The sequence below is a fragment of the Chelonia mydas genome, chromosome 3 (genome assembly GCF_015237465.2).
Source record: "Chelonia mydas isolate rCheMyd1 chromosome 3, rCheMyd1.pri.v2, whole genome shotgun sequence".
In the NCBI taxonomy this organism is placed as follows: Eukaryota; Metazoa; Chordata; order Testudines; family Cheloniidae; genus Chelonia; species Chelonia mydas.
Window position 1 is genome coordinate 156,891,595 of NC_057851.1, and position 12,697 is coordinate 156,904,291.

Here is a 12,697-nt window from a genome sequence, read left to right on the forward strand (position 1 = left end):
TATTTTATTAAATCCTTATGTATTTAAGGGATGTTAAGAGGTAATTTCTTTGGGATTTGCTCTTAAAAATTACCTAGATATAAATTTCAGCTTGGTATATAAATGGAACAGAGACATTGGCACTTAAAACACAGGAAAAGACATACTTACTGTGCTCTATAAATGGTGGTAATAATGAAACTTTGTGACATTTCTAACCCTGTAGTCAGTATTCATTCATAACTAAGGGCTTTTCTATAGTTAATCCAGATAAACTAAAAATGAGAATTAAAAGTGAATTAGTTAAACTGCATTAAACCCCTGTGTGGACATTCTCATTTAGAATTAAAGGGGCCTTAATTCAGTTTAGTTTAATTCACTAATTTAAACTAAACTGATTTAAGGCCACTTTAATTTTGAATGAGACTGTCCATACAGATTTAACTAATGGACTTTAAATTCACACTTTTAGTTACTTTGGATTAATTTTCCTGAGTGTCCCCTTGTAGACAAACCCTAAAATACTCCATTAGATATGATACTTTGTGAGGCTATTTAATAAAACATTCTGCCATTGACCAACACTTTTTTCTGTTACTGGGATGCCTGCTAAGTTGCAGCTAATGCTAAATAACAATCTTAAAGGTTCTTGAAGGTTTCAGATGCATGATGCTGTATATAATGTACTCCTGAGACCTGAGGAATTCACCTGGTTCTGTTGGTGTCACATTGGATATTATGCACATTAATCCCTTGTGCACTGTGAGAAAATGGACCCTTCTATGACATAAATGAATTGGAAGTTTATTCTGAATATTTTAATGGAGGAAACAGATGGGGTTTGGAGATGGGAGATGAAAATATGAGATGTGGAAACACTTCTGTATGAAGCAGTTGTACAGTTTGGGGCTGTTTAGAGCCGGAAGGGCCAAACTGTGGCTTGTGAGCCACATGTGGCTCTATTACAGTTAAAGTGTGAGCCCCCCCAACATATCCTCCTATTCTCCGCCTACCGGACTGGGAGCTCAGGGCTTCCTGCCCTGCGGCAGATTAGGGTCTTCTGTCCTGCGGGGAGCGAGGGTCTAAAGGCTTTAACCGGGGGGTGGGGGTGGGGGTGGGGGTGGGGGTGGGGGTGGGGGGGGGGGGGAGATCAGGGCAGAACCCCCACACTCTAGCAGGTGCTGCCCTGCGGGACAGTTTGCATGTCTTGCGGTGCCCGAACTTCTGAAGATTATTGTATGCAGTTCGGAGGATCAGTAAGTTTAGCCACTCCTGGTTTACAGAGATGAATAAATGGGGACACAGTGATGATAATACCCAGCTCTTATATGGTGCTTTTCATCAGTAGATCTCAGAGCATTTTACAGAGGAGGTAAATATCATTATCCTCATTTTATCGATAGGGAAAATGAGGCATAGAGAGGCCTACAAAATAAGGAATGGAATGCAGACATGAGAGCAAGCACTTCCATTAACATTTTCTCATAAGAATTATATTATGTACAGCTGAAAGGAAAGTCGTTTACATAATGTAGGACTTATCTATGGAACTCGTTGCCACAATATATTGAGAACAAAGGTGTCATAGAATTCAAAAAAGGATTACACATTTATGACTGAAATTATCCACAATTATGGTGGATAGGATTTTATGCTTTAGGAATGAGCCAACTTCTAATTGACAAGGGGTAAGGAAGACACTTTCTCTAGTTGTAAGTTAAACCCTTATTAGACAATTAGGGACTGTTTGTTTTTTTCATCTTCTTTTGAAGTATCTGCCACTGGCCCCTGGCATATTGGTCTGATTTGGTATAGTAACTCATAAGTTCCTTTATGCAATTTAGTGAAGTGAGCACCCATTTTATTTCATATTTCTAGTACAGTCACAAGTAGTTCTCTGAATTGAAGAAGTCATGTTTAATGTAGTAAAGATTGATTTTAATTAACATGTTCATAAACCTGAAATCATAGATTTGTCTGTATTTTATCCAGTGTCCACTACACATGTAATAGGATCTTAAGTTAGAGACAGAAGCTATTTCTGAAAGCCCCATTAGGTTTTTTTCCCCCTGTATAATTGATTTTAATGTCATTAACTCTACATATATTAACAGAAGACAAATGTTCATCTGATTCACATCCTTATCCCCACATTTTTATACCCAGTACAAAATTTTCCATAAGAGATGTTGAACAGCCTACAACAGATCAGATGGTAGACCACTGCAAATATGCCAAAAGTGAATAGATATGATTTAAGAGTGTGTCCATTTTTTCATCACATTCAAGTGTTTCAAATGATCTGCAACATTAGTTTATTAGCAGGCAGGCTGTTTTCTACCTGAGAGATCTCCATGCAATCTAAGAGCAGCTTCTTACTGTTGTGCAATACCAGATATGCACGATAAACACAGTAGTGGGGGACACAGTCACACAGGTTTCCTGATATATTTGCTGCTCCCAAATGAGTCCAGCCAAGAAAACCAAATGTTTTATCTAAATATTCAGTAAGTAGGTAGCTTCCTATAATAAATTAAATAAATCTTAACAGCTTCTAGCCCATCAAGGGTACATTATCATAGAATATCAGGGTTGGAAGGGACCTCAGGAGGTCATCCAGTCCAACCCCCTGCTCAAAGCAGGACCAATCCCCAACTAAATCATCCCAGCCAGGGCTTTGTCAAGCCTGATCTTAAAAACTTCTAAGGAAGGAGATTCCACCACCTCCCTAGGTAACGCATTCCAGTGTTTCACCACCCTCCTAGTGAAAATTTTTTTCCTAATATCCAACCTAAATCTCCCCCACTGCAACTTGAGACCATTACTCCTTGTTCTGTCATCAGCTACCACTGAGAATAGTCTAGAGCCATCCTCTTTGGAACCCCCTTTCAGGTAGTTGAAAGCAGCTATCAAATCCCCCCTTGTTATTCTCTTCCGTAGACTAAACACCCCCAGTTCCCGCAGCCTCTCCTTATAACTCATGTGTTCCAGTCCCCTAATCATTTTTGTTGCTCTCCACTGGACTCTTTCCAATTTTTCCACATCCTTCTTGTAGTGTGGGGCCCAAAACTGGACACAGTACTCCAGATGAGACCTCACCAATGTCGAATAGAGCGGAACGATCACATCCCTCGATCTGCTGGCAATGCCCCTACTTATACATCCCAAAATGCCATTGGCCTTCTTGGCAACAAGGGCACACTGTTAACTCATATCTAGCTTCTCGTCTACTGTAACCCCTAGGTCCTTTTCTGCAGAACTGCTGCCTAGCCATTTGGTCCCTAGTCTGTAGCGGTGCATGGGATTCTTCTGTCCTAAGTGCAGGACTCTGCACTTGTCCTTGTTGAACCTCATCAGATTTCTTTTGGCCCAATCCTCTAATTTGTCTAGGTCCCTATGTATCCTATCCCTACCCTCCAGGATATCTACCTCTCCTCCCAGTTTAGTGTCATCTGCAAACTTGCTGAGGGTGCAATCCACACCATCCTCCAGATCATTTATGAAGATATTGAACAAAACCGGCCCCAGGACCGACCCTTGGGGCACTCCACTTGATACCAGCTGCCAACTAGACATGGAGCCATTGATCACTACCCGTTGAGCCCGACAATCTAGCCAGCTTTCTATCCACCTTATAGTCCATTCATCCAGCCCATACTTCTTTACCTTGCTGGCAAAAATACTGTGGGAGACAGTGTCAAAAGCTTTGCTAAAGTCAAGGAAAAACACGTCCACTGCTTTCCCTTTAAAGTGCTACAGGAGCGCAGCTGCTGTATCCTAGACCAGTTGGTTCTCAAACTTTTTTTTGTGGACCACTTGAAAATTGCTGAGGGTCTCGGCGGACCACTTAATGATCTTTCCAAATGTTGTTTGTACTGTTATCTAACTATTGTAAAGCGCTTTGGATAAAAGTTCTGTATAAAAAAACCTTAATAATGTTTTTTTTTCTACAAATAAAAGCACACAACTTATATTTTAATATCAGTAGTCTTAGCTTTCTAATGCGATGGATGTGCCCTCTTTCCCCCACAGTGGCAGCCCCCTGAGCTGGGGCTGGGAAGGAGGGCCGTCTCTCCCTGGAGCTGGTGAAAGTCACTTCTTTCTCTGGCTGCCGGAGCCCTGCAAATTCCCCCACCCCCTCTTCTCACCCCACTGCCCCCTATTCCCCCCAAAGCTACCACCTCACCTTACATGTGCATCTTCTCCAGGCACCTAATTAGTGGAGCCTTCATTCTCTTGTGTGCGGCCACCCAGGTGTGCACCTTAGAGGGAACTATCTGCGGACCACCTGAATGAAGCTCGTGGACCATCACAGTTTGAGAACCTCTGTACTAGACACTTACTGCAGCAACTGAAGTGTTTTTTCCCCCGCTGCAGTAAATCCACCTCCCTGAGAGAAGAATTCTTCCATTGACCTAGCTGTCTATCTTCTATGGTGTCCACAGTACGGGTTAAGTTGACCTAATAACTATGTTGCACAATGTGAAATTTTTCACAGTGCCAAGCAATGTAGGTAGGTTAACGTATGTTTTAAGTGTTGCCTAAGGATTAGAGGGGAATGTTAATATAAGTAGGGCTGGTGACACCTGCTCTGGTAGTGGATGCTGTTGCTCCCGCACAAGTCTACGTCCAGCACGAGACATCGTCTGCACATGTTCACCCCTCCCTATACCCAGCGGCTGGCTAGGGGTCAGTGGGAGGCTCTTTATGGCAGGGTTTCTCAAATGGGGTTGGGATCCCCTAGGGGGTCGCAAGGTTATTACATGGGGGGTGACAAGCTGTCAGCCTCCACCCCAAATCCCGCTTTGCCTCAAGCATTTATAATGGTGTTAAATATATTTAAAAGTGTTTTAAATGTATGGGGGGGGGGGGTGTTGCACTCAGAAGCTTGCTATGTGAAAGGGGTCACCAGTATTAAAGTTTGAGAACCCCTGCTTTATGGGCTTCAGCAGCAGCTCGAACAGGGGCAGTAGCAAGGAAAAATTTACTTTCATTTTTATATTTAAGCCAATGGCAGCAGCTCAGTCTCCCTATGGAGGCAAACTCCTGCCTGGGGACGAATCTCACACTACATTCCATAAAGCCCCAGCTCCTGGAGTCCCGTGTTGGCGACGCTCTCTCCTCCCACTTATTACACTGGACTGTGCTTGCCCAGAAAGTCTCAAAAATGCGTCCCCACCCCCCGAAAGGCTCCAGCCTTCTCCTTTCCCCGGCCCCCGTCAGCTCCAGGCCAGGTCACAGCTGTGGTGAGAGGCCGAGATGCCTCCCCTGGGCAGGGTCCCTGTATGCTGCGGCCTAGGCCCTGGCCTGCTCCCTGGGAACGTACATTGCCATAGCAACGGCTCTCGGGCCCTGAAAAATCCAGGCGTAGCGATGGCAACCTGACCTAGCCGTATTCTGCCCTGGGCCTAGCTGCCGCCTGGCGCAGAGCGCAGGACTAACTGCAGGGAAGGGGAACCCCGCCCGCCAGCGCTCCTCCGCATAGACACAGACTCTAGGACAAAGCTGGGCGAGCAGCGCCGCCCCCGGGGGCCTTGGAGGAGCGCAGAACCCCTCCCACCCTGTCAACCAGTTTCCGGGGGGGACTGTATGGAGGGAACACCAACCAGACGTGTGGGGGCCGGCTGGCTGCCCGTCGCCGGAAGTGACGAAGGGAGGCGGTGCCCAGCCCCGTGGCAGCAGCCCCCCCTCCGCGGGAATAGGGCGGCCCTGGAAGGGGGAGGAGCCGTTTCAGCCTAGCTGAGCCGCCGCGCGTCCTGTGCCTCCCCCTTCCTTTTCTGGCGGCCCAGGGAGCCGGTCGCGGTGGCCGCGCAGCGATGGCGCTGAGTCTGACAGTGAACTCGGAGGTTCCCCCGCTCGGTAAGCGCGGCCCGGCCCGGGACCCCCAGCCCGGCCCGGGACCCCCGGCCCGCTGCCCCCGGGGCCGCGTTGCTGCCAGGTTGCATCATGCGGCGCTGGGCGCCGGCTCCTCCATTCATCCCGGCGGGGGCGGGGAGACAGGCAGGCAGACGGGCGTGGGGGAGGCGGGCTTGACCCTTTCGGGTCTGCGGAGCCAGGCGGTTCCTGGGGCCCGGGGGACTCAGCCCCTCTCCCCCGGCCTGATTCATTCTGCCCGGGCTGAGCCCCTGTGCCCGGCTCCCCCGGCACTTGCGGTGCGTGGCTGCCTCGGGTGGGGCTGACCTGGGCGCCGGGCAGAGAGGGGGAAAAGGGGAGCGCCGCAGGCGGGGGGCTGTTGATGACTCCTTGGCACACGGGATCCTCCGGCCAAAGCTGCCCGCAGGGTGTCGTGTCCTGTCCCGTCCCCCCCCACACACCCTCCCTCCTTCCAGCGGCTCAGGTCTGCCCTGTTGGGGGCACGGCGCAGAAGAGGTTTGTGCTCTGTCACTGGGGGGCTCAGCACCTTAAGTGGGTCTTGCCTGCCTGCCTGCAGAGAAAGTGACAGAAATACCACCGGCTTTCTGAAACGACACGTCATCTGTATGGCTTGCCGTGGGTAACCTTCTAGTAATAGAAAGCTGGATGTAGTAAACAGCGACCTGAGAAAATAAACCGGGAGCAAGTTATAGATTGAATTATGGTCTTGTTCAAATGTGGTATTTTATTAATAATGGAGAAGGGCAGACACAATGCGTCCTTCTCCAGGATGCGCACACAACCATAATGAGCTAGGGAGATGCTCCCCCACTTTCGCTAATGTGTTTCAACCCTGACTTGCAACAACCTGGCTATTGCAGTGCTGAGCCTCCCTTGAGGTGGCTTCTCTCCAATAGACTGCTGGCTCTGTAGCTGTTTTTAATATTTAATGGAGAAGTTAGTGCATTTAGTGACTGACTTAGAGGTTCTCTTTATAATTGGGTTTCTTAAATTACTTCACATGTTGTAGACCAAATTTTTGAAGTGGCCTCAATCCAGCTTTTGACTGATTTTGCTAGTTTTTTCGTACACAGATGCCTTTTTTGTATACAAATAATTGTATGTGCAAAAGTAGAAAGTGCTTTTGCAAAATTCATTGCATGTCTAATGACTGTCTGTATACAGTGGTGGTGTAGCTGTGTTGGTCCTAGGATATTAGAGCAACAAGGTGGGTGAGGTAATCTTTTATTGGATCAGCTTCTGTTGGTGAGAGAGACAAGCTTTTGAGCTTACACAGAGCTCTTCTTCAGATCTGGTAGATGTACTCAGCAGTTCGTTTCATCTTGTATTTGGCTGTGACACTGAGAAGTTTTCCCAGACCTGAAGAAGAGCCTTGTATAAGCTTGTCTTTCTTGCCAACCGAAGTTTGTCCAGTAAAAGATCTTATCTCATCCACCTTCTCTCTCTAGTGGCTGTTCACTTCAAGATCTAGTTGCATGGCACATTCTCTTTGCTCTCTTTCCTGCTCCAGTTACTCATCTAGCCAAGGCTTCTCTTTGTCCCTATACAAAGTCTTATCATTGTGGGTGCAAGAACCTTCTCTGCAACTGCTGCTATCTGGAAACAGCATTTCAGCCTTCTTGCCTTGCCTCTGAACCTTAATTTTTTTTTCTTTATGCTTTTGTAAGTTGCATCGTTCGACTCTAGAAAGCATTTGGGGATGCAGTTTGTATGAGATGATGTAAAATTTACATGCTGTATATTTAAACAAAATTTTGCAGAATAAAATGTAAAGTTTAGGGACTTTCACTCTACTAAGCATTTTCTAATAACATTTGATAAGATAGGCAATGTGGTCTAGTAGCTAGAGTACTTGCACAGGAGAGCTGAGTTCTGTTCTTGGCTCTGCCTCAGGCCTGCTGGGTGACCTTGGGCATCACCTCACCTCTCTGCGCTTCAGTTCTGCATATGCAAAATGTGCTGATGAAAAGTGCTCTAAAGCAGTGGTTTTCAACATGTGGTCCATGGACCCCTCAGGGTCCACAGACATGTCTAATATTTCCAAAGGGGTCTGCACTGTCATTTGAAATTTTTTAGGGGTTCCTAAATGTAAAAAGGTTGAAAACCACTGTTGTGAAGAGTTTGGTGGTGGTATTATTATGATGGAAGACATCATACAAAATTGTAATTAGTTGAGGACTTGTTTTGTATTTGACAGCTGCTACTGAGTTGTAATTAGAGTATGGACTTCAGATTAAAGGATTCTTAGGCCTGGTCTACACTAGGATATTAGATCAGTGTAACTATGTCGTTCAGAGGTGTGAAAAATCCATACCCCAGAGCGATGAAGTTAAACTGACCTAACCCCTTGTGTGGACAGCGCTAGGTACCGCCTCTCAGGGAAGTGGATTACCTACATTGAAAAGAGAACCCCTCCCATTGGCATAGATATTGTGTATGCTGAAGTGCGACAGCGCCACTGCAGCATTTTAAGACTAGACAAGCCATTCTGGTGTGGATACTGTTGAAACACAGTGAACATTACAAATATAATATTTTTATTTAAGGAAAAATAATTGTTTGTTTTAAAAATCAAACACTCTTTTTGTCATAACTTTTTCCTAGTTCATATTAATAATGGTTCTTGTGAAGTATGGAAAAGAATGTATTAACTATGAATGTAATTTACGTTAATTACACAGTTCAGCACATAGGTAGTGCTTTTCATCTTCAAAGCAGTGTGCAAACATTAATTAATTCTTGCCTCTCTCACAAAGATACTGCAAGTAATACTACCTCATTCTTACAGATGGAGAACTGAGATGAGGGTCATTAAGTGTCAAGCTTAATGCCAGAGAGGGAATCTGACAACTGGGATTAGCGTTTTGGAGTTCCTTGCTCCTAGTGCTCTGTTGAGGCTAATTTATTAATCCTACCCTTTGTAACTTAAAATACAGACAAAGTGGAGTGAATAACAAAGAGCTGTAATGGGCTTTACATTGTAAGGCTCTGATCCTGTAATTGGATCTGCACAGGCTGCCCCTTGTGCATGTGTGGAGGCCTGTTGACTTCACACAAGGGTATCTTGGACAGAGGGCAAGGGCCTCGTCTCCAGATGGTCAGGGCCCACGTGCATTGACAGTACATTGTGTGGATGCTTTCTGTACTCCTCCTATGGATATAAAGATGATTTCAGTCTCTACTTTTAAAAAATGAACCTTGCCCTTTTGTGTCTCTCCTTTCTGTATGCCCCCAACGGTAGTAGCCGAGGTACACAGTAATGACAGACTAAAATGTTGGTGTGGTACAGCCTTACAGTGTGAAGGCATTCGTCCAAGGTGGTTTTTCTCCAGAGTGTAGTCTCTTTAGTGGCATTTGAGTACATGACTATTTTTAAGTGATGTGTTTAGATGCTGATGCTGCTTTAGGCCTCTTACCAAGAGCATGTGGCAGGCCTGTGCTGAAGAGTAGATGACTGCACTGCTCATGTCAAGCAATTTGAGCGAGTCTCTTCTCTAGCTTGGTGTGGGATTGGATGAATTCTCACAGTATCCTTGGGAAGCAAAATAACGTTAAAACCATCCCATTCTGAGATTGCTGCAGATTACTGTATGCCCGATTTTATCCCTTCCTCCTAGACCATAAGGACTGCCAGGAAAAAGCTGCCTGTTTATAGACTAAAACATTGATTCCTCCCCTTCACCCCCCCCCCCTCCCCCGCGCCTTTTAGTCTGAAGGCACCAGTTCAGACAAATGCTGTGTGTGAATAAAAAAATGTTATTGTAACCTATGAAATATTCTTTACTTAGGAGAAAGATCAGCCATATTTTATCTTTTCTCCCTTTTTAGGAGCTTTGCTAACTGTAGAGCATGTGAAAAATGATGTCAAAATTTTGGTCGAAGAAGGCAAAGAGACCATCCTTCGTGTATCTGAGTAAGTGACTTTGCATTTCTGCCATCAGCATTGGGTCAGCACTTTTTAAAATTGACGTAATGATGACAGTAATCTTTTGCAGGGGGAGAAATTATCATTGCACTGTATATTTTTTGCAAACAGTTGCAATTTTTACGTCTTGTAATAGTTTTCATCTTCTAATGGAAAGACTACAGGGTGGGAAAAATGTTTAAAGAAAGGTTGAGAGACCTGTGCTGCTTGTGATGTACACATACTTTAAATATTTAGTCTGTACTCTAGCTTCTTGTATGGTGCCCATCACTGTATTATTTAAAGCATTTACCTTCTCCATGTGCTGTGAATTCTCATAGTGGTAGCCATTTTGTGATAAACAAGTGTCTGTATAAATGTATATACAGCACAAGTGTGTGTGTATGTGCATGTGATGGTATGTAAAGGATTTATTGGTATAAGTTTGGGTTGACCACATCACTCATGAGAAGGGAAGCCACAGTGTCATCCCAAAAAAGTGCCAATTAACTCTATAGCATGTCATCCCATATTTTGTTTATGCCACATCTTCTAGAAAGAAGATATTTTAGAAAACGTCTTTTTATTGACACTGATTTTGCATCCTTCCCCTTCTAAACCATATGCTGTTTTTGTTTTCTTGGAATAACAGGAAAAAATACTACCAATAAGTTCTAAATATTTTCAAACTGGTTTCCTTTAAATTGTAAAGTTAAGGATTTTAAGACTTAATACCGCATGACCTGCCAAGGATAGAAACACAGGGCTACATGTCCTGTAGACGCTACTCCATTGACTTAAGTCGCGCTGCATCATCTTGTCCGACATCATAGACAATTGTACCTGTAGAAATCTGGGACATGCAGGTCTTCTGTGCGACAAGCATGCTTCTGGTTTTAAAACTTAACACGATATTGGACTCTAAAACTGTCACTAGTCCATTACTTACTACACTAAGTATAAATTTTCAGTCCCACTTTTATCTGATTGTGTTAGTGCAGCTGTGGAAAACTGCTGACAGACTGGAAGTTTGAGGTGCTTCAGTGGAGACTCTAGACCAGAGTGCATCTGAGGTCAAAGTTGCAGCATAAATGCAGGTTATCTGATAGTTGGAGAAATATCCCACACATAGGCATGAAATTATGGATGCACTAGAGTGGTACCATAGTTAAGTTTGTATCAGGCTTGTTGCCTTAAAGGATCTTTAAAAAGGGGCTGTTCATCAATACCAACCTCTACTAAGAGCAACTGAGACACACAGATGAGTGATAAAGCCTTCAGTTACAGTGATTGCATAGTATTCTATAGGATGGTCTTGTGCTTAAAGAACTGGCCTTGAACCCAGGAGTAGTGGGATCTTTCCGTACCTCTGGCATCCTGTGTCACACTGAACAAGTAATTTAAACCTAAAGCTTTAGAGGTGGCCACTAATTAAGCTTTTCAGTTTGCTGTATTTGTCTTCTAAAAATCAACTGTAAACTAAAATTATAAATAATTACACAATACACAGTAATTCTCATTTTGACTATTATACCGTAGTGCATCATGAAATTGGGTGGCAATTCTTTTCAGCTGTTTGCTGTGCATTTTGGAAGAGGCTAATTTTTTCAACCATATACGATACTTTTCCTTCTTACTATTTTTTCTCATTCGTACATAATTACAAAATAAATACATTAACTTGACCGTCTGCATGTATATGTCCTTCAGAATTACTCTCTTACATGCTATTGTGCATAACAATGTTATTGGGGAGGGATAAGGTGTAGTATTCTGTACAACTTTAAAAAACAACCCTTAACTGGATATTTCTTTTGTCCTAAGCATTTGTATGCATAGATGTTCCCCTTAAGCAACCATAACCAGCTATTAACTAACTTTTTTTGATTTTTGGGTAATGTATTTACACACACAATACATCCCATGTGGGAATAATAAACCTGAAATTGCCTGAATTTATTTCTGATCCCATGTAGTAACCTTATTTAATTTTTTACATAAAATCAGAAATAAAGTAACTTATTATTCCTCTGTCCACACCCAGCAAGGCCCTGCATTGCAGCAGGCCTTGCTTCAGCGGTGAAGGATTGGCTGGAGTGTGAAGCAAGGGGCTCTTCCTTTTTCCCCCTCTGCACTCCTGACACAGATCAGGACTCAAACTCTGATTTCTTCTTCCACCCACCCCCAGGAGAGATGGGGTGTTGCACAAATAGATTTTTAATTTGTACAAGCAAACAGGTTATGGTTAGGCTTGGAAGGATTAGATTTTTATCAGTAAGGTTGATTTCACTGTTCACACACACAATGAAAAAATATTTCCATCAGTAATCTAAATGTGCAGATAGGCAAAGTAAGAAAAATGCTGCTGGAGAACTTTAGTTTGATTTAAGGGTATTTACTTTGTATATTTAGACGCGGTTGACAATTATTAATGGGTATAAAGCGTTTGCTTTTAGAATGTGTCTGTCATTAAGTAACTATTGTCTGACCCTACAACTGTGAATATTTAAATTGATACAAATTTTAAAAAAATCTTAAAATAAATATCAATATTTGTTAAAATTATGTGAAAATACATTCTGCCAAGTCTTGTTATGGTTGCTATTTCCTATTATTCTTGCTTGAGGAGTCATTTCATCTGTCAAGATTGCATTAACCTTCATCTCTGTCCATCTGTATAGTCATCTTTACAATTTATTTCCTGTAACAGGGGTCTCTCTTAAAATGGTAATTGTAATCTGAGAAGCATCAGCTAAACTGGTCTTTGGGCTAATGCTCTTGGTAAATGGATTCCATTACATTGAGGAGCAGGAACTACTTTTATCTTAGCACAACTTGAAATTCACCTGGGACATCTCAGACTTTTGATTTTTAGGAAATTATTGGTAGTAACAACTTCCTTTCTTCAAGAACAGGGGGCATTTTAAGCTTGCTTTTTCT

The 12,697-nt window shown here is 43.6% G+C and overlaps 1 protein-coding gene across 9 annotated transcripts in view; it reads left to right on the forward strand.

The window, feature by feature from the left end:
* Positions 1–5,502: 5,502 nt before the first annotated feature.
* The window catches only part of EPRS1 (glutamyl-prolyl-tRNA synthetase 1), a 61,069-nt gene continuing 53,874 nt past the window's right edge, over positions 5,503–12,697 (forward strand). For 7 of the 9 annotated variants that reach the window (XM_043543631.1, XM_043543634.1, XM_043543632.1 and 4 more), the window contains exons 1-2: positions 5,601–5,838; positions 9,682–9,766. In XM_043543631.1, the coding sequence (XP_043399566.1) occupies positions 5,796–5,838; positions 9,682–9,766 (128 nt within the window). In that variant the 5' untranslated portion in view covers positions 5,601–5,795. Of the gene's footprint in view, positions 5,839–9,681; positions 9,767–12,697 lie in introns of those variants that run through there. The other 2 variants (XM_007064743.4, XM_043543636.1) reach the window with 2 other exon arrangements.